Source organism: Peromyscus eremicus, chromosome 11 (genome assembly GCF_949786415.1).
Source record: "Peromyscus eremicus chromosome 11, PerEre_H2_v1, whole genome shotgun sequence".
NCBI lineage: Eukaryota > Metazoa > Chordata > Mammalia > Rodentia > Cricetidae > Peromyscus > Peromyscus eremicus.
In genome coordinates, this window is record NC_081427.1 from 11,760,271 (window position 1) to 11,782,946 (window position 22,676).

The 22,676-nt window shown below is 46.3% G+C and overlaps 1 protein-coding gene across 2 annotated transcripts in view; it reads left to right on the top strand.

Moving 5' to 3' along the window:
- Trio (trio Rho guanine nucleotide exchange factor) overlaps window positions 1–22,676 on the top strand; it is a 310,438-nt gene that overhangs the window by 254,910 nt on the left and 32,852 nt on the right. For both annotated transcript variants that reach the window (XM_059276653.1, XM_059276654.1), the window contains exons 35-40: window positions 11,182–11,474; window positions 12,186–12,356; window positions 14,829–14,924; window positions 16,527–16,675; window positions 18,944–19,010; window positions 20,705–20,808. In XM_059276653.1, the coding sequence (XP_059132636.1) occupies window positions 11,182–11,474; window positions 12,186–12,356; window positions 14,829–14,924; window positions 16,527–16,675; window positions 18,944–19,010; window positions 20,705–20,808 (880 nt within the window). The remainder of the gene's footprint in view (window positions 1–11,181; window positions 11,475–12,185; window positions 12,357–14,828; window positions 14,925–16,526; window positions 16,676–18,943; window positions 19,011–20,704; window positions 20,809–22,676) is intronic.

A 22,676-nucleotide genomic window follows, 5' to 3' on the forward strand; every position in this document is an offset into this window, starting at 1 on the left:
GGGTCAGGCTTGAGATGCAAGTGTCGGAGTTCTAAGGCAGCCTCCCCTCCTTTCTCTTTTCCCTCTAAGCTGATGGGGCCCAGTGGCACGGAATGTGAATCTTAGGCTCCGACATGGCGAGAGGCAATGTGCTGTGCTCTGTAACATAGGAACTGAAACTTGAGTGTTTCCCTTTGTCTCTCTTCAGCTGAAAAGGAAAGCAGCACACAGCGCTGGCCCCAGCCGTGTTCCGCCCGGCCCCACGCAGAAACTGTTTGATTGCTTCCTGTGGTTGCTTGCTCCCTGGAGGTGGCAGCGCCACTTTATCACAGGGACACGGATTAAAGCCAAGGACAGGATCCTGCTTTAATTGGTGTTCCTTGCAGAGGCGGTGGCTCTTTTCATCCCCTTTGTCTCCAAGCCGGCTTTGTTTCTTCCTGGAATAACTCCAGGCCCCTCTCCCTCCATCCTCCTCACAGTTACCAGTCAGTGGCTTGAATAACACAGAGGGTAGAGTTCTTATAGCAGGACTCCGTTAACAAGAGTCGACCCTTAGGAAGCTGCCGGCCTCTTCCTGACGGGGACAGACAGAAGTGTCAGCCCCCTCCAAAGACAGGCACCCCAGCCTTCTTCTCACTCTTTGGTTTGTGTTGTTTTAGTGTGTGATCACCCCAAAAAAGAGGGAACAATACTTTAAAAGCCACTAAATGATGACCAAAGAGAAGCATGTCATTTGGGCCTATGAGGGAGGTGGGAAGCAAGGTGATGGGCAGTAAGGGGTGGACTGTGGTATGTGCGTGTCCACAGGCGTCTGTGGGCATCAGTTGTATTCGCGTTTGGTCACATGCTCTAAGCTTCAGCTGCAGCACCATTTTGCTTTTGTTAGTGTTACTAAAATACAGTCTGGAAGGAATTCCTACTGGGTCAGGACTCTCTTGTTTCTTTGTTTTTGAACTAAACCAGGAACTCCAGAATATGTGCTGGATCTTTGCTTTGTGGTTTGGGAGAGTGTGATCTGCTTCCTCCCTCTACACAGCTCTAACTCTTCTAAACTAATATTCCATCCCTGGAGAGTGCAGCCGTAGCTAACCCACCCCGTGGAGGATGTGGAGTGCGATAACACTTGGCAGACTCACGGCCGAACATTCCAGGGCCTCCCCACTGCCCCGTAATGCTGTATAAAAATGAGCATATTGGTGTGGGCTCCATGACAACTTTTATAAGTTTGCACGGGTCATAGCTGGCTCAATTATGTGTTTGCTAATGCAATTCAGACGTTTTTGAGGCAGTGAAACACTTCCCTCTGTTGACATTCTGGATCTGGTTTTAATTTTAAAAGAATAATAATAAATTTATACATGAACAAAGCATAGTCTTATCACCATTTCAACTAAACCACATAGTTTAACTGTAGAATGTTCTTTTAAACCGTGTTGTATTGCAAGGTCTTTATGTGTCCCCTGCTTCACGGGAAGACAGGTTTTAGCTTTTAAAAGCATCTACCTTCCACCCAAATTGTAGATTTCCCTTTTAACACGGCAAGCCAAGTGACTTCATTTTTTTAACATGTAAGAAGACGACAGTAACCGAAAGTATAAATGTTCTTTGTGGAAAGTGTTCCAGATATAGATGTTCTGTAGATAAGATTAGATATTTCTGTGCCTATCACTTTGTGTTGAGTTTCAGAGACCATTTTGACCATGAGTTAAGTATCCAGGATTCCTAACAGAGTTAGAGGCTGTGAGAGCAGAATGGTGTGTGGGCGTCATGTGACTGCCTGTTACCCCCCAAATTAACTGTGTGTTCCTGTAAATGAGCTGTGTGTCTGTTCAGGCAACAGTAAACACTGCAGTGCTCTGGAAATGACTCCACAAACAGAAATGAAGAATTGAGGCACTGTTACTTCATAAAATAGAGAGGCTCCTTATCCCTCTGGCCCCTGGGTTTCTGTTTGTTTTTAGTAACTCTTCTTTAAGGGACACAGTTTGAGTTTGGGGTGCCAGAGAGGATCTCGACCTAACAGAAAAGCTTGATGCACCACAGAGCACTCAGAAGGGCCCCTGCTTTGGAGCCGCATAGACCAGATGACATCCTCATCCTGTAGGGTGTCACTCTGCCTCTGTGGTGGTACCTGGGTGAAGATGGGGTCTCCTCCAGCCTGGAGCCTCAGTAAGAGCTCAGTCCCCGACCTCCCGGGGCTACTGTAGATCTCTCTCCTCCTCACGGTTCCCAGGAGCAGTGTCGCACACAGCTCAGTGTGGACATCACCAGGCTGCGTGCTGACCAGAGAGCATCCGTGAGGGCTCCTGCAGAGACGTTGGGCCTCCTTCCAGCCCTACTCACATCATGAAGGAAGACGGGCTGGGTTGGAGGGTGACAGAAAGCTGCTAGTTCGTGGGGTTCATACATGTCTTTCTGGTCTCGGTTTTTGTTTGTTTTTATTTCTAAGAAATTGTGTGTGTGTGTGTGTGTGTGTGTGTGTGTGTGTGTGTGTTTGCATGCAGCACTGCTATCTGAAACATTCTGCTTTTGACCTTGAATCTTAAGACCCTACCATTCATCATTGGCAAAATAGTTCAGCAGGGACCTTTTCTCCTCTCTGACAGTTCAGATGTTTGTCTGCAGAAAATCCTGCTGCTCATCTCCCGCCAAAATACATGAGCCTGACACACATGAAAAGCACTGGAAACAGCCTGGTCATTCTAGATGCCAGAAACGAGAACTAGAAAATTCCTCCAAGTCAGTGTTCATCCAGAGCGGAGAAAGATTGCCTTTAGAAGTGAGCTCTAACTTGACGGGGGTGGGGGGGGGGGTCAGCAGAGGAAGGGGAGTGGGGAAACGCCATCTTTTACAGCATGGCGCCCTTTCACACGTGTGATTGTTAGGAGGCAGCTGTGTGTCCATCCGCTGAGCAGTAGGCTCCGGGATGCCTGGCTCTTCTGTGCCGCCGCTGGATGGAAACAAGAAAGGTGGGCAGGACCTCTCAAGAGGCCTCTAGGAAGAAGGTGTCACCTCCTCTCTCTGCCTCTCCTAAGTGGGGTGTACACAAGGAGCCCAGAAAGTGCCAGGGAGGAGCTGGTTGTTCCTGTGTTCATCTTGTTCTCTTGTCGCCATGGTTACCCTCTTCAGAGCCCTGATTTATAAGTTTCCTTTTGCCTGGAAGCTGACAGCCTGGCCATCAGCCATTCACCTGCTGCAGATCCTCATACTTGGAGAGTCCGGCTCCACCATCCCTTGATTGGATAGAGTTCCTGACACCCAGGCCAGCTCAACCTGTCCTTCCATGATGCCTCTGCGTTGCCTCTGGTGTATTTTTGAATGTCTGTTTCGGCGACGTTTAAGACGTGAATGAGATCCTGTGTGTCTGACTAGCCAACTAAAGGATTGTGCCATTTGTTCTTTGTGTCTCTTTATCTGAGACTTTAGTGACGACATTTAAAAGGACCTTTGAAATGAAATGGCTTCCAGACTAGAAATTCTGACATCTAGCCTCCCTCTTACAGGATAAACCTGAGAGCCATGCTTCCTGATGTTCGTGTAATGTTCAAGTGTGTGAGGAAGAAAACTTAGTCCTATTGAGAGTTCTCTGGAGGTCCACAGACCCCAGATCACCCTGCTTGGCTTGGGTATTAAGGGGGCCACACACTGCATGACCTGGTAAAACTGAGACTAGAGCACAAGCCAGGTACATACATGCTCGAATGCTTGTGTGTTCCCATGCCTGTGTGCGGACATGCTCAAGTCCCTATGCATGGTTCTGGCTCTCGGCCTTCACAAAGAACAGGCCGTAGCAGTTTTAATTGATGCCCATGACTATTTTGTGTTTTGGGACTCAGGGGTCGTGAGAGCTGGGGAGGGGGCACTGCTGTGAGCGCTCCCCGGTGAGTGTGTGGGAGGGTGCCGCTGGAGAGCTGCATCTGTTGGTCGTTGATGTGCGTTTTCTCAGGCTGCAGAGACATGTGTTCCTCATTACAACATGATCCATGGCAATGCTGTGCTGGGGCCTCTAGTGCAATCTGGGTTTTTATTTATTTTTTTTAAAGGCAAGGAAATTTATCTTTTTTCCCTTGTGTCTTCTGTACTCACTTTATATTTGATGCAGACACAAAGTTTGCATTTTTTGCACCAAGGACCCTCTCGGCACCACACTATAAAGTGTGTAAGATGAACTTTGTGTTCTTTTTCCACATTTTAATTCATCGTCCTTCTCCAGACTCAGTGCTTCTCCATGGCTTCTGCCTCTAGAAGGATTACTTCCTGTGCTAGCGTGGCATCAGTGTGACAGTCACAGCCTGGCAGTGTGTGGGAAAGGCATAGAATTCTGGCACCCAGTGGCCGGTCATCACTACCACACTGATGGAGTCTCAGTGCCAGGGGACAAATTAGGACTCAGTGGGGCCGCTGGACAGAAGAGACTGAACCTGTGTCAGAGCAAGGAAACTGGAATAGGAAATAGAAGCCAGGCAAGGAAAGATTTCAGATCTCACTCACAATCAGAAGCTGGGTTCTGACTTGGAAAATGACTGTGAAAACACGTCTGTCCTTAGTCGCCAGTGCTGTGCCATGTCACAAAGCAGGCCGGTGTCTCTTCCTGAGTCCCTCAGCTGACTCCCCAGATGAATTACCCACCATCGTCTCCAGTATTTGTGGACTTCAGACCATTGTAATCGTCGTGTAAGACAAGGCATGGTCCCTGAATGACGCATCCGGAAGAGTAGCTTACAGATGGGCTTACTTTTTATGTCATCTTGAGAATCTCTAGGGCACTGTAGCATCTCTCTCTCTCTCTCTCTTTTCAAATAAGAAAAAAAAAATGATATCTTGATTCTAAAAACAGAGACTTTAAATCGCATTTGAAGAATGTAGAGATGCTGTGGAATGTTCTAGACAGTTCAGTCCCTATCAAGCTAGCAGCCTGTTTGTTCTTTGCTTACTGAATAGTGTGCATCTCTGGTTCAGTGTGTCCAGTGCTGGCTCTGTAGCATGGCTTTCTGAACAAAAGCTCATATGCATTCAACTCTTGATAAGTTTGGTACAGAACATTAAAGCCTGCCCAGCTGGTCTCAAGCTTTAGAAGCACAGCCCCAGGGTTGTCTTTCTTAAATAGTAGTGATGCCTCCCATTATAAACTCGCCTACATGAACTGGAAATGAGTCCTTTGTTTTAGAAATTTCTCTTTGAGTTATGCTTATCCTGACTAAAGATTAAAGACATCATGGCATAGTTTGTTTGACGCATGTTCTTCAACACACCCACAGTGGACACCAAGATAGAATAATGACCATTAACCAGGAACTGCAGCTTTCATTCAGTGATACAGTGTCAGTCTAGGAATGTGAGACTTGGGTATCTGCCCCAGCACGCATACTCACTTGCTTTCGAGCTCTCTCTCTCTCTCTCTCTCTCTCTCTCTCTCTCTCTCTCTCTCTCTCTCTCTCCCTCTCTCTCCCTCCCTCCCTCCCTTCTCTCTCTCTCTCTCTCTCTCTCTCTCTCTCTCTCTCTCTCTCTCTCTCTCTCTCTCTCTCTCTCTCTCTCTCTCTCATTTGGGGATACTGCAAGAGAATTTGAAATGTGAGACAGATGTTTACTGGAAAGTCTCCCAGTGTTGAATACATGGATATTGGGGTGGCCATGCCTTCTCATCCATGTCTCGGCTGTCAGCAATTGTCCCGTGTGTGCTTGGGTGATGTGATATGGGTGAGGGAAGCCTGAACAGCAGAGGCAGAGGATCGAGGGGACAAGGCCCGTGCAGTCCCAGCTGCTCTTCCCACTGCAAGCCTTGAAGTAGATCATCTTGTTTCATTTCCCTGCATCCCTGCATCCTTGATGTTTGAAATTTCTTTTTTTTTTCTATGCAAAAACTTGAATATTGCCTACTATCTGCTAGGTTATATTTAAAATAGCCTTTTTTATAATGTCCCCACCCAGCAGAAGGAAAATCATAACCATTTTACACCTCAAGAGACTAACGCAGAGGAAGGCCATGGGCTTTACTTACACCGTGCAGGTGACAGGCAAGGTCACAACTCCAACCTCACAGCCTGCCTCCCGTGGTCTGCAAGCAGCCCCCTCAGCAAAGAGTTGCAGGACCCCTGCGTGTGCCAATCAGGCCCCAGCCCCCAGGTCCTCTGCCTGTACTCAGGGGCACATCCCTCCCCTGTGGAGACATTTGAAACCAAAGAAATGCATGTTTGGGTGAGTCATTTTCAAGCTCAGAGCATGCAGTATTTAATTCTAAAAGTTTGCTAAAACTCCTCAGCAATCCAAGCCTTGCTGCAGAGCACTAGCAGACTCTCTGAGACTTTCTCCCTTTATGAAAGCAGGGAGAAAGCTAGAAAAAGCAAACAAACAAAAAACCCTCCAGCTTCCTTAGTCTGCAGCTAGCAGGATATGATCCCTTTTTTCCTTACATTTTTAAGTGCTTTTATTAATCACAGATGTCCAGATTTACAGACTGAGAGTAGAAAGATTTCTCCTCCCCTTGGGTCTGGCCCTGTGTGCACATGTGAAGATCTTTCCTCTTTGGCTTTTTTTTTTTTTTTTTTCTGTTTCCATTTTAAAAGGAATTCACTAATAACCATCGTGTGACCTCAACCTCGGCAAAGACGCCCCATACCTGAGAATTCCTCCCCAAATGGGCCCCAGCAGATAATGGTGTCTTTCCTGTGTATACATCTGCATGGATTTTTAAGCTTGCTAGAATCCCTTTATCCTGAAGTTTATCCTTTTTAATGAAGGACAGATTTCTTTCTAAATAGAAGTAGAATGAAGTCACAATCTAGGTCGTTTCAGCCATGCGTTTTTAGTATTTCCTAGACACTGTGCTAAGCTCATATTGCTGTTAACTCATAGTACCCATGAGTTCTGGGTATTGTCGGGACACTTGCTGTTTGTATAAACACAATGTATTCATTTCTGTAGCACCAGGGAGTCCAGATGCTGCGGCTTACTACGGTTTGTAAAGCTGCTTCATTTCACTCCTATTGTTTCTTCAAGTCCCATTGCTACCCTGTAAGGTGTGGCAACCTGGGTACATGAATCTGCCTAGATCACCTCTGAGAGGACTTAGCCCAAACACAGGCGTTCTGCGACACCCATCTTAGGTCCTCCTTCTGTGTCCGGAGGAACAGGATTCTTTTCAGTTGAAAGGAAAGCCTACCTCCAAACCACGCAGAACCTAACGGCTTTCCTACAGTCTAGGAAAGGTGGCGTTGGGGTGAGGAGCAGAGCTGAGAGCACAGGAGGATGTGAAAATGTGAAGGAGACGTATCTGTCAGAGCTGCGGGGCCATCTGAGTCCTGTGCTGTCCCTCTGCCCTGTGCGGTGTTTGCCTTGGTCAGTGCTGTTCACATGCACCAAGCCTGGACTCTGTCCTAAGAAAAAGCCGTGTGTGACATCAGAGGAAGAGACAGGGACCACAAGAGAGGTGTCTGCTTGATCTGGTGTCCATATAAGTGGAAATTCACAACTGTGTGTGCTTCACCAAAGGGAGAGAGCACCTCTATTTATCACAGAACTGACTACGATCTGCCACACTCAGGCTATCACTGTCTGCAGTGATAGGCTTAAGTTAGCAATCAGTGTCCTTGGGATGGGCAACAAACACTAGGCTGGCCTGTATCCAGTTCATTTGCTCACCTAGTTGTCTTTACTCCATATCTACTTACTAAGCCCCAGGATATACCGAGCAGCCTGTGGGCAGTTAGGCTCCTGCCCACAGTGTTGGTTGTCCACCAAGGGACTCTCCTCCTGAGGACTCTTTCTGAGCCTGGCAGTCCACACAGATCCTGCACAGTCAGGTCGGGGTACCCAGGAAAGGAACACGTGGGCCGCACAGTGGCTTCTGTGCTACTCTCGGGCAGCTGGCACTCAGGGTCCAGGTTTGGTTGGCTCCTGGCAGTCCACCGGCTGCAGTGGCCACCAGAGCCTTCCGAGAAAGACGCATGTGTGCTGACCAGTAAGTGGGTCCTTCCAAAGGGGCTGCACTGTGAGCTCTGTGCTGGGTGTGGAACTGTTGCCCACTCTGTGCCCAGGGACACTGGAGGCCACACATCCACTAGAGGGATGCAGCAGGGCTGCGATGGCATCAAAAATGTATACCAGTGTGGCTGGGCTTCTGGACAGAACCAGTTCACCAGGTAACTAGAACAGCAGCAGATACTTTACCACGTTCTGTTACTGATCCTGCTGGGTTCAGGTAATTCTGAAGCTTTTTAAACTTCTGATTTATGCATTGTGTCACACCCTAGCACAGAGCAGGTATGTGGGCTGTTAATGATCTACAGACTCAGACGAGAATTTTGGTAGTTTAAAACATATATATATATACACACAGTGTGTTGTTGCAAAAAATCAAAAATGCGAGGAATTTGACTTTATGCTTATGAACTGGAAGGAAGAATTATTTTTCTGTTTATCTGTTTATTTTTCCTATTGCTAATAACCCAAATTCTGACTGACTTGCCAGATTTGCATTAACTATAATAGACATCTGCTAATCTTAAAGACAGATGGGAATATTTCCCCTCTGCATCTTCAGACTTCTGAAACGAAAACACTTTTCAAAGTAAAATGAAAAGTTCAGCCCAGTTTCCTTCTAAATCCATAATGGCTGCTAGCACTGGTGATGTTGTTTGCCCCAGTGAAGTAAAGTACAGTCACCTAGTGCCGTGGTGCAGCAGAGCTCAGGAAAAGGGCTGTCCCTTTACAGTCACCGTGTCAAACCCTTGTGTCCACCTGCTGACCTCACGCTGTTGAGTCAGGCATAGTGGCGTGGCGTGTACTTGCAATACCAGTACACATGAGAGGCTGAGGCCAGTCTGAACCGTAAGCAAGACCTTGTCAGGGAAAAAAAATATGGGTTACCAAACCCTCCACCTCTCTGTCCTTTACATGGTCACTGTACCAAGAGGCCTGAGCTAAGGATGCTGGCGTCTGAGCTCCTGGATGCAGGGAAGGAGGTTGACCTGGAGCTTTCATCTTCTCCTGACTCTTCTGGGTTGTGCCTGACAATGGCCTGGTATGAACACAGCACAATAACTCTCACTAAAAACAAAATAAATGGTCGGGTAGTGATGGTGCACGCCTTTTATCCCAGCAAATTGGGAGGCAGAGACAGGCAGATCTCTGTGAGTTCAAGGCCAGCCTGGTTTACTGAGTCTCAGGACAGCCAGGGCTGTTACACAGAGAAACCCCATCTTAAAAAAAAAAATTAAAAATAAAATAAAATAAAAAAATAAACAAAAATAAATAAAATAGTGAACGCATGCACAGGTATGCATATACATACTGTCTGTTACCTGCACGGACAAAAGAGCTATTTCTTAGCAAGCATTGATTAGTTTTTAACCAGTTTGCCTCTGGAAGAAAAGTGCAGATTTTTAAACATGAATGATGCATGGTCATATCCTCCTCCAGCCTGTGTCTTGGGCAAAGAAACACTGAGTTAGCAATTAGATGAGCATCAGCTGTCTCAAGTTGTGTCTCCAGCCCTCATGGGAGTTGCTGGTGGTGCTACATGTAGCCACAGGCCTCTGGGCTTAACATTCCAGCTGTGTATCTCCTGCACACAGTGGTCTCTGGTGCCGTAAGGCAAAGAGCCTGTACAGACAGGTATGTGTGGAAAAGAGTGCTTTCAAAGATTAATTGTCATACATTTGTAAGATTTCAAAGGGTCTAAGAAAATAAACACATGGCCAGTGGTCATCTTTATGATTGTGTCTCCTAAAAGAAGTCCTTCAATTCTGTGTCATTTTGACGGAGCTCTCGTATCAGGTGCTTGCAAAGTGGCCACTCAGCTCCTGGTTGCTGGCTTTCAGGTTACAGAGACATTCCACCTGACTCTGGATTCTTGAGTCATTGTCCTCTTGAAAGTCTGTCAGCCCTGACTTAACTGTTTCGTTTTGAAACCCAGTGAGAAGCTTGCCATAGACACCTTTTCTGTAGAGCATTTTGGTTAACTGAAAAGGCTTTCTGTTCCCCTTAGATTTAAAAAATGTATTGTCTTTGGTGTGATTGCTAGTATTTACTCGAGCGTATGAGATAACGTTGTTAAGTTGCCAACAAAGAAATTTGTCTTTCTTTGTCTGTATTATCTATGAGCACATGACTGCTGGCCTTCCAGACTCCCCACTAGCCATGCTCTTTTCTGATCAGATTGGTCCTGGATGACAGACAGCCTTTACAGATGGGTGCTAGTGTCAGAGAATCTAACCTCTTTCATTCCGTGGGTGAGAAATGGATGGAAGGAAAATAGACAGACAGATAGGTCAATATTTTCTGGTAATATCTGTCAAACTAAATATATATCTGCCAAATATATTACTGTCAAACTAAATATTTCTTTGTCTAGTTCATGATAATTTATATAACTAATGCTCTAAAATTTTTTCTCTAAATTATTTCCTGATTTTATTAATCCAGCAAATGGTTAGAAATAATTATAAATTATATCTTCCTGTGTCTTATAATTTAAGTAGTTAATGACTTTATTTTAATGTATGTATGTGGGTGGTTTGCCTGCTTGTATATCTGTGCCCCCTGGTTATTCCTGGTACTTGTGGAGGCCAGAGGAGGGTGTCAGATCCCTTGGGAACGGAGTTGGTTGTGAGCTGCCATGAGTGCTGGGAACCAAACTCTAGTCCTCTAGAAGAGCATCTGGTACTCTCAACTGCTGAGCCATCTCTCCAGCCTCCTTTATGACATTTTAAGTCTAAGCATTTGAGTTGTGGTAGCACATAGTTTTGTGATCCTGGCACTTGGGAGGCAGAGGGGGAGAGTCAGGAATGCAAAGTCATCCTCAGCTTATCTGCGGGCTCGAGGCCAGCCTGATCTACGTGAGACTCCATCTCAGAGACAAAAACAAATTAACATGATTGGGTCTGTAGAGTGGCCACACTGGGCTTGGTGACATGAGTTACTTTTGCAAAGGGGCAGTGCATCTTGGGAAAGATGGTCTGTAGCAGAAATCTGTAACACGATACAGAAATCCAGCTTGATAACCATCCTAGAAGAGAGCGGTGTCAGCCCTCTCCTCTGTTTCTACGTGGAGGTAAAGACACATCCACGTCCCCAGCAGCTCACCTGAGATTCTGTCGAGCTGGGGAGTAACCGTGGTGGCTCACGTGGCCCAGACTTGACCCCAGTGCTGGGGAACTTCGTCATGTTCAGTGAATGCCTTCTTTTTTCTTCTCATCCCGTCAGACTCACTCTCTGTCTCCAGTAATGACGCCAGTCCACCGGCCTCTGTGGCTTCCCTTCAGCCCCACATGATCGGAGCCCAGAGCTCACCAGGTCCCAAGCGGCCGGGCAACACCCTGCGCAAGTGGCTCACAAGCCCCGTGCGCCGGCTCAGCAGCGGCAAGGCCGACGGGCACGCGAAGAAGCTGGCCCACAAGCACAAGAAGAGTCGGGAGGTCCGCAAGAGTGCGGACGCAGGCTCACAGAAGGACTCTGACGACAGCGCGGCCACCCCGCAGGATGAGACCATCGAAGAGGTGGGGCTGTGTGACAGACTTGTGACTATTGTCATTTGTGTCGTTGGAGTCCAAAGGCTGGAGCCCTTCCAGTGTTTTCTTTCTTTCGTGTTAAGAGTAGTTGCTGTCGTGGGAAGTAATAGATTTGGTTTGTTGGAAGCACCAGTGTGGGATTGCCCCATTTAGGTTTCTGGTTTTCGGACTGTTAGTGCACGGACGGGCTGAAAGACGTTGTTAGAAATGCCAGTGAACTGCTTTTCCCCACCATGTGGGACTCTCCACACTACTCCTGTGTCACCAAAGTGGGCAGAGGACATCGAGGATATTTTTTTCCTTCCCCTTTTGTCCAAGGACACTCTGAGTTATCCTTTAAGAAATCATCCTTCATGTCCCCAAGATGACCTCGGCCCTGACAGGGCCAGTGGGGATTTTAACTTGGCCTCAAGTTCTGCACCAGCTCAAAAAGGGGGGAGGGAGTCAGTGACAGACAGTGTCACTTTGTTTCATTTCACTGCTTCATGTGTTTTCTTCTTTTTTCTATAAGTCTGTGTTCTGTCATTAAAGCTAAAACTCAAATTTTTGTGTAAGTAGGAACAGAGGAAATGAATGTGTGCTTAATTGTGGCCTTGATATGCTCTTCTGATTAACTCTTGAGGGCCCAGAGTCTAACCTGTAAACCGGGCTTGGTTGTCATGGCCCAACGTGAAGGAACAATCGTTGGTTTGATTTCAGAGAGGACGGAACGAGGGCCTCAGCAGCGGCACGCTGTCCAAATCCTCCTCCTCGGGCATGCAGAGCTGCGGAGAAGAAGAAGGAGAGGAGGGTGCTGATGCTGTGCCGCTGCCCCCACCCATGGCCATCCAACAGCACAGCCTGCTGCAGCCGGACTCGCAGGACGACAAGGTACAGGAGGGCCACACTCAGCCGGCCCAGAGGCAGAGCCTCGCTTTCGTGCCAGCGCATTTCAAAGGCAGGAGGGGCAGGGATGTGGGAGCAGGCACTGGAAGACTGCTGTTTTCCCAGCAGTCAGCCTGTTTGTATCTCACAAGGATGAATAATAAGCCCATTTAGAACAAGCGCTAGGCCAGTATATGCTGCTCCCATGTCACGTGGCCATGTAAATATGTTCAGTGTATTTTAATGATGCTTCAGTAATTGCTGCTGTTAAAGTAATTTTTAACATACTAGTTAGAGTCCTCAAGAGAGCAAGAAGTCTCCTGCCTTTCAGCACACGGTAGGAATCATGTTTCCTCCATAACGTGTTTTTGCACATGGCTTTCTAGTTAAAATAAGGCTGTGTTGCTCTCCGGTTACTTTTCCCAGCATTCCACGTGTGCTTGTAGGATCAGAACCCCAGCAACTCTGTTGTTATAAAATGTAGGAGTCACCTGAGACTCCTCCTAGGTTGTATGAGGACCTCCAGCCATGCCAGTCTAGGTTTCCCTTCAATTCTTACATCACTTTAGATTACATTTTATCCATTCCGATTGTAAAATCTCAAAAATACAGTATCAAAAAGGGAAACCTAATAAATGAAGCTTACACACCCTTTCTGCACCCTGGCTCCATCGTGGCCCTCACCATTTCTTAGGTGCTAAAAATTGAGCTAGGAAGTCATTGCTGGTTTTTTATTGTTATTCTTTTGTTTTGTTTTGTTTGGCAATAACTAAGTTTTCCAAATAAAGTAGATGTGCATTCAACATTTTTTTCTTCACATTTTCCCCTTTTCCTTTCCTCACCCCCTTATCGATTTGTCAGTCAGCCTTTGATTGACAGCCAGGGAGGTACGACAGTCAGGGATGGGCAACAGGGAGGCCACCACGCTCAGAGCTTAGTCACAGCACATGTCTCCACAGCCCATCCACCCCACAACCACGGCCAGGGTGTGTCGGTTCTGAGGACACTGGTTGTGAGCTGCAGAACCAAGCTTCAGGCTGTCTCCTTAGAGTTTAGTGTCGTCGTATGTGCAGGCCGGTCTGAGAGAGGAAGTGAAGGCTCTCAAGCCCCTTGCGTAGGGACTGGCCAGGGAACCAGCTATGTGGTTGTCATGACAACACGTAAGCCGCTTTGTAACCGTCTAAACTAATAGTTCTTTCAAAGCAGAAAAATAAAACTCCTTAAATCTGGGTGGTTATCCAAGCACTGGGGAGCAGGCTTTACTGGCATATTTTTCCTCCCTTAAAAGACGGAGTTGATGGAAGCTTGTTTATTGGAATCATTTATTGCTTACCATGCAACTGGTTGGGTATTATCGGTAGCAAGTCTTCTTTTACAAAAGTCTAGTGATGCTCCCAGACAGTGTACGATCTTGCACTAATTTTTTGTTTTGTTCTGTTTTCTCTTTCTGTAAACTTTCACTGCAGCATTATGTTGATTTGTGTTCTGTGTCTGTTTTGGCTCAGTTTCCTTACCTTTCCATTTGAGTTTATTTTTCCTTTGTTTTGTTCATCTCATATTCCAGATTTCATGAGAGCAAACCAGTGTTTGTTTTGTAAAGTGCATATTTTGGTCCACACATGTAAAAGCCTGTTGTAAAACTCTGTATCTGTCCGCTGTGAGAACTGCATCTCTGGACAGCCAGCCACATGTCGCATGCATCTCTGCTGTCCTTAATATGAAGCAAGGTTCATATTACCTATGCCCCACAAACCCCAGCTACTCCACAGCAGAAGTAATCTGCAAACAGTGTTTGCTAATTACTGAATCTCAGCTCAGTAGCCCCTCCCTCAGATTCCCTCACTGTCACCCCGTGACGCCCTCGATCTAGCCATAAGTGGCATCTGGTAGCTTGTGAGGCTTCAGCTCTTCTGTCCTCTGCAGTAATCATTGGGGAAATGGATGGCACAGGAAATGGTGAGCTTGTCCCCCCTCCCCCATCTGGTCACTGCACCCTGGCTCCCTCCCTTCCATAATCCTGTAACACAGTCAAGCCTTTGTTAGCAGCCCCATCCCGTTTCTTGATTATTTGGGGATTCACCCATTAAACCTTGAGCCTCTTTCTCTTCCGTTGACCGGGTTCTGTTTCTCTCTTCATAGCCTAGAACCTAAGCCAGCACTTGGAGAGTTAGTTAGGATGCCCCTGTGCCCAGTCACCATTCTGAAAAACATTACAATGTTCCATGACTGTGGATTAAAAACAGACATTGTCTGCTTCCCACATGTATCCTAGACAGGTTTTATTTAATGTTTCATGTCAGAATATTGTAAATATAAGAGGATGACTCTAAATAAATGCAAACAAAGACAAACTTGTGGTCTTTTTGTCTGAACTTACTTTAAAAAAAAAAAAGCTGGAGTTTGGAGGGAATTTCCTCTCTGTCCTGTCACTAACGGGAGACCTCTCCTCCCCGTTCTTTGTCTTAACTTCTCCCATAGGCCTCTTCGAGGTTACTCGTCCGCCCCAGCAGCTCCGAGACTCCCAGTGCAGCTGAGCTTGTTAGTGCAATCGAGGAACTTGTGAAGAGCAAAATGGTAAGTAAGGCTCCCCGTCAAGCTTAGGTCTGTAAGTCACTGCTGCCTGTGCAGAGGTTTGCCGTTGCTGTGGATTGCTCTCGGGTGTAACTGTGGCTTCCCTGCTGGGGGCTTCCTTGTTACACACACATTTATGTAAGGGACCAGTGGGCACCACAGCCAGGGTGACCATCCAAGCTGTCACAGAAGCACGTGATCATCCTGTGTCTGTGTCAGAATGTTGGCAGTCTCCCTGGTGCCATCTCAGGCAGATCACACCTGAGGACAGGCTGCCAGAAGCAGCCTGAGACTCAGTTGTTTTAGGCCCGGGCAGCTGGTACAGTTACAAGGGCCTGTCCCTGTGGACACATGTGAACCCAGTGACTGCTCCTTTTTGCTCTTGCCTATATTTCTCTTTTCTCTTTTTCCTCATTATTCAAATGAACGGAGTTCGGTCTAATGAGCCCCAGCTGTCTAACCAGCATAGGGCAGAATGTCCTCCCTCACCCCCAGTCTTGGCTTCCTGTCCTCACCCACCTGATCCATGAGTATGACGCCAGCCCTGACACTCACAGAAGAGCATGTTCTGCCAATAAAGGTCAACTGCTATTTATTTATCAGAGTGCAATTTTTGAATTGGGTTCCATTTGTTAACTAACTTGGTGTCCTGATTTTCACAAGTAAGAGCCACAGCTAATGTGATTTTCCAGCTCTGTGGGCTTCCTTTAACAAGGTTGCACGTACAGACCCGAGTCCTCACAGCTCTGTGACGATGAAGAGTCTGTTCCCATTAAGGGAGAAAGCAGGACACAGACTAGCAAAATCACTTTCCTAATAGCAAGCTAAGGCAGTGATGCCACATGCTCCTGCACTTTGGTCCTGTTTCTCCAAATCCATCTATTTTCCAGCTAAACTGTTCTGCAGATCTAGCTGGAAGCTTGGGAGGTTTTAAAATGGCTGGAATCCCTAGGTGCACTCAGTGAACCAGGTGGAGAAAGAGTTGGTAAACACCAGTTAAAAGGTCACCAGTGGGTAACCAATGTCACATTAATCACCCGTGTTCAACTCAAAGATCCTTTAAATACCTCAGACTCGGCATGAGGTTCTACAGTGGTAACAGCACATGACCAGTCTCCTGAAGCAACTGAGAGGAATGTTACACACACACACACATACACACACACACACACACACACACACACACACACACACACACACGCATGCACACAAATTGATTAATATTTTTATTCTAATTTTCCTGCTTACCCAGCTCCTCTGACTCAATAGAGGTGTTGTTGGTTCTGCTGTTTTGAAGATTTATGTTTTTATTTTATGTGTATGAGCATTTTTTACCTGCACGTATGTGTGTGCACCACATGCATGCAGTACCTGCAGAGGCCAGAAGAGGTTGTCTGGAGCTGTCATGGGGGTTCTGGGCCTAGAAACTGTCTTCTGCAAGAGCAGCGAATGCTGTCAACTGTTGAGCGTCTCTCCAGCCCCTCAGTGTTTCTTTAGTAATGCAATTTGATCTGTTGCTAGAAATTCTGTCATTTTCCAGTCACAACCTTTGTATCTTATGATGTAGATTGTCTTACCCTAAGACCAGCCCTGAATTTCTTCCAGGCGCTGGAGGATCGTCCCAGCTCACTGCTTGTCGACCAGGGAGACAGTAGCAGCCCCTCCTTCAATCCCTCAGACAATTCCCTCCTCTCGTCCTCCTCACCCATCGATGAAATGGAAGAAAGAAAATCCAGCTCTCTAAAGAGAAGGCAGTAAGCAGCGTCGGCATCCTCACCATCCCCACTTCCCTCCCAGCCAAGAGTGGGAGTCACCTCTGAGTTAGCCAGAGGAGATCCGGGGCCTGCTGAGAGAGTGTGCATGTGGAAGTGTGTGTGTACATACATGGGGGGGGGGGGGTTTGCACGTGTGTGTGTGTGTGTGTGTGTGTGTGTGTGTGTGTATACACGTGTGTTTGCATTTGTATGTGTGTGTGTATGTTTATGTGTGTGCATGTATATGTGTTTATATATACATGTATATTTGCATTTGTGTGTGTGTGTGTGTGTGTGTGTATAAGGATTTGGTAATCCATAGCTACAGTTTCTATTGTTATGTTATAAATAAGAACACTTCATGAAAAGAATATTGTCTGTAGTTTGTGGTGAGAAACTCTTGTACTTGCTATTGTTTATGTAGCTATGAAGAAAAAAGAAAGCGACATAAAATTACACTAACATGAAATTAATCAAAATGTGAATATTTCAAAATGCAATTTGGTAGCAGTGTTTCTCAAGTCTTGTAAAGCCAGTTATGGTGACGAACATCCCGAGAGTTCACACCAAAGGCTTAAACTTAGTCTGGATGAGAGGAGACTGGATGCTGTGGGGGGGTAGCAGCCTGGTGTGAGTCAGGCAGTCCCAGTGACTTGAATGGTACTGGCACATGGGAAGTGCCGGGGTGATGTTGGCTGAGAGAATGAATGAGAAATTTGGGATTTGTATGGTTTTTCCTCCTGTAGTGTTGCTTCTTTCCCGCATCCAAATAATTGTTTTATAATTCTTAAAGTATAATTTCATCAACCTTCCCATACTCCCCCCAAAATTCATGGCCTCTTGTCCTTAATTATTATTATTACATACATATGCACATAAGTATATAAACACAACCTGCTGAGTCCAGCTGGTGTTGCTTCTGTGTATATGATGTCAGGGTTGACCACTTGATATTGGTTAACCAGCTGAAGGAGCCGCGTTCCTCAGAAGGGCTACGTTTCCCTTTCTCAGCTCTCCTTAGCTTCCTGTAATCCTTCGACTAGGATTGGGCCCCGTGAGTCTTCCCGTCCCATACTAGCATGTTCATTGGTGTTATCATTGTTGAGGTCTTATTGTTGAAGTATCAGGAGTGAAGCTTCCCTCACATTTCTAGGAGACACACTTGGTAGCAGACTTCCTTGTCCTCTGGCTCTTATAACCTTCCTGTCCCTCCTCTACAGTGTTCCCTGAGCATTGGAAATGGGGGCTGTATCGTAGATGTATCTGTTGTGGCTGGGCACTGTCAACAGCTGTCATGTTCTCTGCATTATGACCAGCTGTGGCTTTCTATAAGGGTCTCCATCTGCTGCAACAAGGAACTTCTTTGATGAGGAGTGAGTTAGATTTGTCTGTAGGCCTAAGACTAAGTGTTTAGAATGCAGTTAGGGGTTATACTGGTTTAGTAAAGGGGCAGTGAGACCCTGAGACCCATAACCTCCCAAGCCCCAGACCATTGGCTAGCTCTCCAGTGCCAGGCATGGCTTCCTTCTGCTGTGTGGTCCTTAAGTCCAAGTATACAGTTGTCGGTTACCATGTGTCATTCTTGTGCCTCTAGAGATACCTTGCCGTGTTGAACATCGTTGTTGTTGTTAGTAAGCATCGGGAGGGTTATTGCTTGTGTCTCTCCCTTGACAGCTTCTTCCGTAGTGTCATTTGGTACTGTGAAATCTAGTCCTCAAAATCCTCCAAGTCCTGTGTCCCAAGTGAATGGTGGCTTCAGCAATAGAGACTTGCCTTTAACATCTGGAGACAGCCAGCTGGCCTGGGGACTGTTCTCTTTTATCTAAAGCACCTTTGGTCATTACAGATAGATATACTTCAGTGTGATGTACGTACTTCAAATATCTGAAATAGAACATTTTTTCTGTATGTTCACTGAAGCCTAAAATGACTTAATTAAAAAAAAAAACTGCACCCCTAAGTCATAGCTTCATAACAAAGTTGTGCCTGGGCTTCTTGTTATTTTCATTTTATGCCATCTTTCTACCTGTGTGTGCAGCTGAGTGCATGGCCGATAGAGTGCTCATGGTTTTATGCCATCTTTCTACCTGTGTGTGCAGCTGAGTGCATGGCCTAAGAGTGCTCATGGTCATCCTCTTACCCTGTCAGACTCACTTGTATAAATTTAATACATTATTGTACAGTCCTAAAAGAATCCATTCTCACAAAAGCAAATTTGTATATGGTAATTCATTCAGGAAAACAGATTCTGTATTTCTCTTTTTCTAGCTATGTTTTGCAAGAATTAGTGGAAACGGAGCGTGACTATGTGCGGGACCTTGGCTGTGTGGTTGAGGTATGTATCTTCAGAAGCTTCATAACCTGAATCATCAGAGAGGTACCGTTTTAAGACGGCAGAATGGTGATACTGTCTCAAAAGCCTTAAGAAATGTAGCTAGCTGTCTTAGTAATCGGTATCCAATTGTAAAGAATGTTTTCTACATAGTACATCCTGATATATATATATTTTGTATGTCATTACTTTTTAGATTATTATGGCCAGCAGTTTTGTGATTATTATATTGAAATTTCTACCTTTCATTATTTTGTAAGATTAGATGTCCCCACAGAAACAATAGTAATATTAGTTGAAAAGTCAGCACGGCTGAGCTACAGATTCAGTCCAGTCTGAATCCACATACTCCTGCCACTGGCCTGTGCCTCTACTGGGGCATTGACTTTTAGCTGTGTGTAGAATAGCTGGCCCACAAATTCCAGTCACTAGCATTTGCTGGGCTCTTTGTAGCTACAGCAAAGCCAATGCCATCTGTACTGGTCAGTTACAGGCAAGAGCATCACCATCAGCTCAGTTCATCCAAAGGCCTCTTTGGGGTGGGTGGGTGGGTGGGTAGGTGGTTTCATACTATGTTCTGCAGCCTCAGCTAACTTAGAACTCATAGTGTAGCCCAGGATTTTCTCAAACTTGTGGCAGTCCTCCTGCCTCAGCCTATTGAGTGTTGTAATAGATATGACCAGCCACCCCTGGATCTGTTTTTTTAGACCTAGCCTCGATGTTTAGCTAAGGCTGGTCATGAACTCATAATCCTCATGCCTATACTTCCCAAGTGCTGTTTTTACGGATTGTGCCACCACCCCAGCCTCTAAAGCAGAGGAGTTTATATTGTATAAAATGTTGTTTTCTTTCAGCTTTGCAGGTGTGTGAAGAACCATACCTTTTGGGTACATCTCATTAAAAGTGGCAGCTGTTGTGCTGTAGTATTAGCTCAGTGGTCCAGCCTTTGCTTAGTGTGCACACAGCCTGGGTTCCACCCTCAGCACTGCAGAAGTGCAATAGTAATAATAGTCACTGCAGATCCCTGACATAAACATTCAGGATGCTTGGTTTTCCTGCAGTCATTGGTAGCAATAAGGTTTCCAGTGTAAACTACATCTCATTAGAATCGAATAAAAGTTTTATTTTATGCTTCAAAACAGGGTCTTGCTGTGTAGTCTGGAATGGCCTCACACTCACTCTTCCCGCCTTGGCTACCCAAGCTGTATACACCATATCCAGCCAGATGGAGTGTAAAGCACACTTTAGCTGTATGGTTAATCCACCTGTGTTAACACACAATTTATAGAAGGAATATTGTTAAATTCCCTTTAGTGTGTTGTGTAACAATCTCAGAAGTCCGTTCCTTTGTTTATGATGTAGATCCTAAAAACAGGGATGACTTCTGGCTGGGCAGCTGTCTACTGTTTAGTAGCGGACAGGATTGCTCGCTTTGTGAAACCACTTACATCTTTCCAGCTATCTAAGTGCCTTAGGAGAACTTTCACTATTTATAAATGTTACATGGTCAAGGAGGGCAATCACAGCAGTGACTGTAGCAGTGTATTTGAAGCAGTAGATAAGGGCACTTTTCATGGACATTTTTGGTTTGTTCTTAAACAAGGCGGTGTGTGTCTGTGGCGTGTGACGTGACTGTTACTCCAGTATGTGATGCAGACGTTTCATGTGTGCGCTCATTTCCACACATTGCTTTGTAGGGCTACATGGCGCTTATGAAAGAAGACGGTGTTCCGGACGACATGAAGGGAAAAGACAAGATCGTGTTCGGCAACATCCATCAGATTTACGACTGGCACAGAGAGTACGTCAGACACCTCTCGTACACGATGCTGTCTCGGGCCTGGGCAGGGCTAGAGGAAATGTTTACATTCATTTTTGTCCTGTAACCTGCGTAGCTTTGTGGAGAGTCTGTGTGAAGGACAGAGTGCTGTGCTGTTGTGGCGTTTCACGGCAGGGAAAGAGTCATGTTTGCCATGCTATTCTGTGCCAAGATGCCCGGTCCCTGGACAGAGGCCATCCACTTGCGGTCATGACCTACCACTAAGCATTTTCTTCCTTTCTGTACTAATTAGCTCTTTATCATTGTAACCAGAATACCCAACAGAAGCGACTTTGTGGAAGAAAGGATTGAGTTTGGCTCAGATTTTCAGAGGATTTTCTGAGATGGCTCGGCACCATGAGCTCTGGGCATGATACAGTGGCAGGAAAGCCTGGCTGAGGAAATTCTTCTCTTTATCTTAGACAGGAAACAGAGAATGAGCTGGGAAAGGGGCTGGGATAATATTCCCCTAAGAACCAGTCCCAGTGACGTACTTCCTACAGAAGGTCCCTAGCTCCTCAAGTTCCACAGCATCTCCAAATGGTGCCACCAGCTGGAGACCTAGCCCTGGAAAGGCAAGCCTGTGGAGGACGTTTCATATTCAGACAGACCACGGGGCCCGAAGGTCCATGGTCATCTCATTAAGTCAAACTCAGAGGGATCTCATGTTCTCTTCTGGACTCAGAGCGAATTGACCTGTTTGTCAGAAAAGTAATCAGGAAGTTTCATATTTGTAACACTTGGGGATACAGGTTTAACAGCCCATTCCAGAAAGAGGAAGAAGGAAATATCAAGGAAGAATTAGACCAAAGCAGGAAACCCTTTACGTCCTGTAATCGCATATGGAGCAGAGGAGCGCACCATAGTGTGGACCTCGCATTTGCAGCCCATGAAGCTACGCCCTTGGGCTCACTTACTGCTGCAGCTTTTCTTGGTGGAGGGTCCAGATTTCTGACATCTCAAAAAACCCGAGCTCTTCCTTGTAACGTGTCTTTATTCTCACAGCGTGGTCCCTGCAGGCTCCTTGTTGGGAATCTGACCCTAAGACACATCTCTGGCCTCCCATTTGGGAGTCTCAGTAAAAACCTCTCTGACCAGTAATTCTTGCAGGGTCAGCTGCCAACTTGAGCAATGTCTTGCCCCGCTTGGAGCATGACTGTGGTAGTCGAGACATCCTTGGTTAGCTGACCCAAGGAAAACACTTTTCTAGGTGGCCATGTAAGAGCAAAGCACCCAGAAGCTCTCTTTTAAAAGGCTGCCATTGCTGGAACCTGGCTAATTGCTGAGACACCTTTAGAGCCTCTTTCCATATTCACCCGGTGCAGAAAGACTTTGTAGTGGCATTCCCCTTAAAGACCATGTCTGTACCTTAAACAAGCTATCTTTTTTTTTAGCCAAACTGCATGTGTTTACATCTCTCTGCTCTTCCTGTTCCCCATTCTAGAAAACCTGGCTGAAAGCAGCCTGCATTAACTGTGCCACAGCCTGAGTGCTGTGCTCTCTTGAGATCTTCTCCACCAAATTTATTTGTTCATTACTTTTGCAGTCAGCCTTGGACGGTGATGTAGCTTCCTGGTTCAATCCCCAGAACCACCAAAGGAGAACAAATTCCCCACCATCCAGGTGTCCTGACCTGGACATCTGCACGTGGCCACCACTGCTGTCAGAGTGTGACGTCCAGGGCCTCCAAGCCAGTCCCCGTCCAGTTCTTGCACCATCTGAAACCTCCTGGTGCATTCTTTCCTGTCCACATGTCTATCAACATCTGCTCCTCTGCTCCCCCACCAGAAGCACACATTAAGTTCTGTGTGTAGCATTCTGAGGCTCCTGTAGCCCACCATCTCCAGACA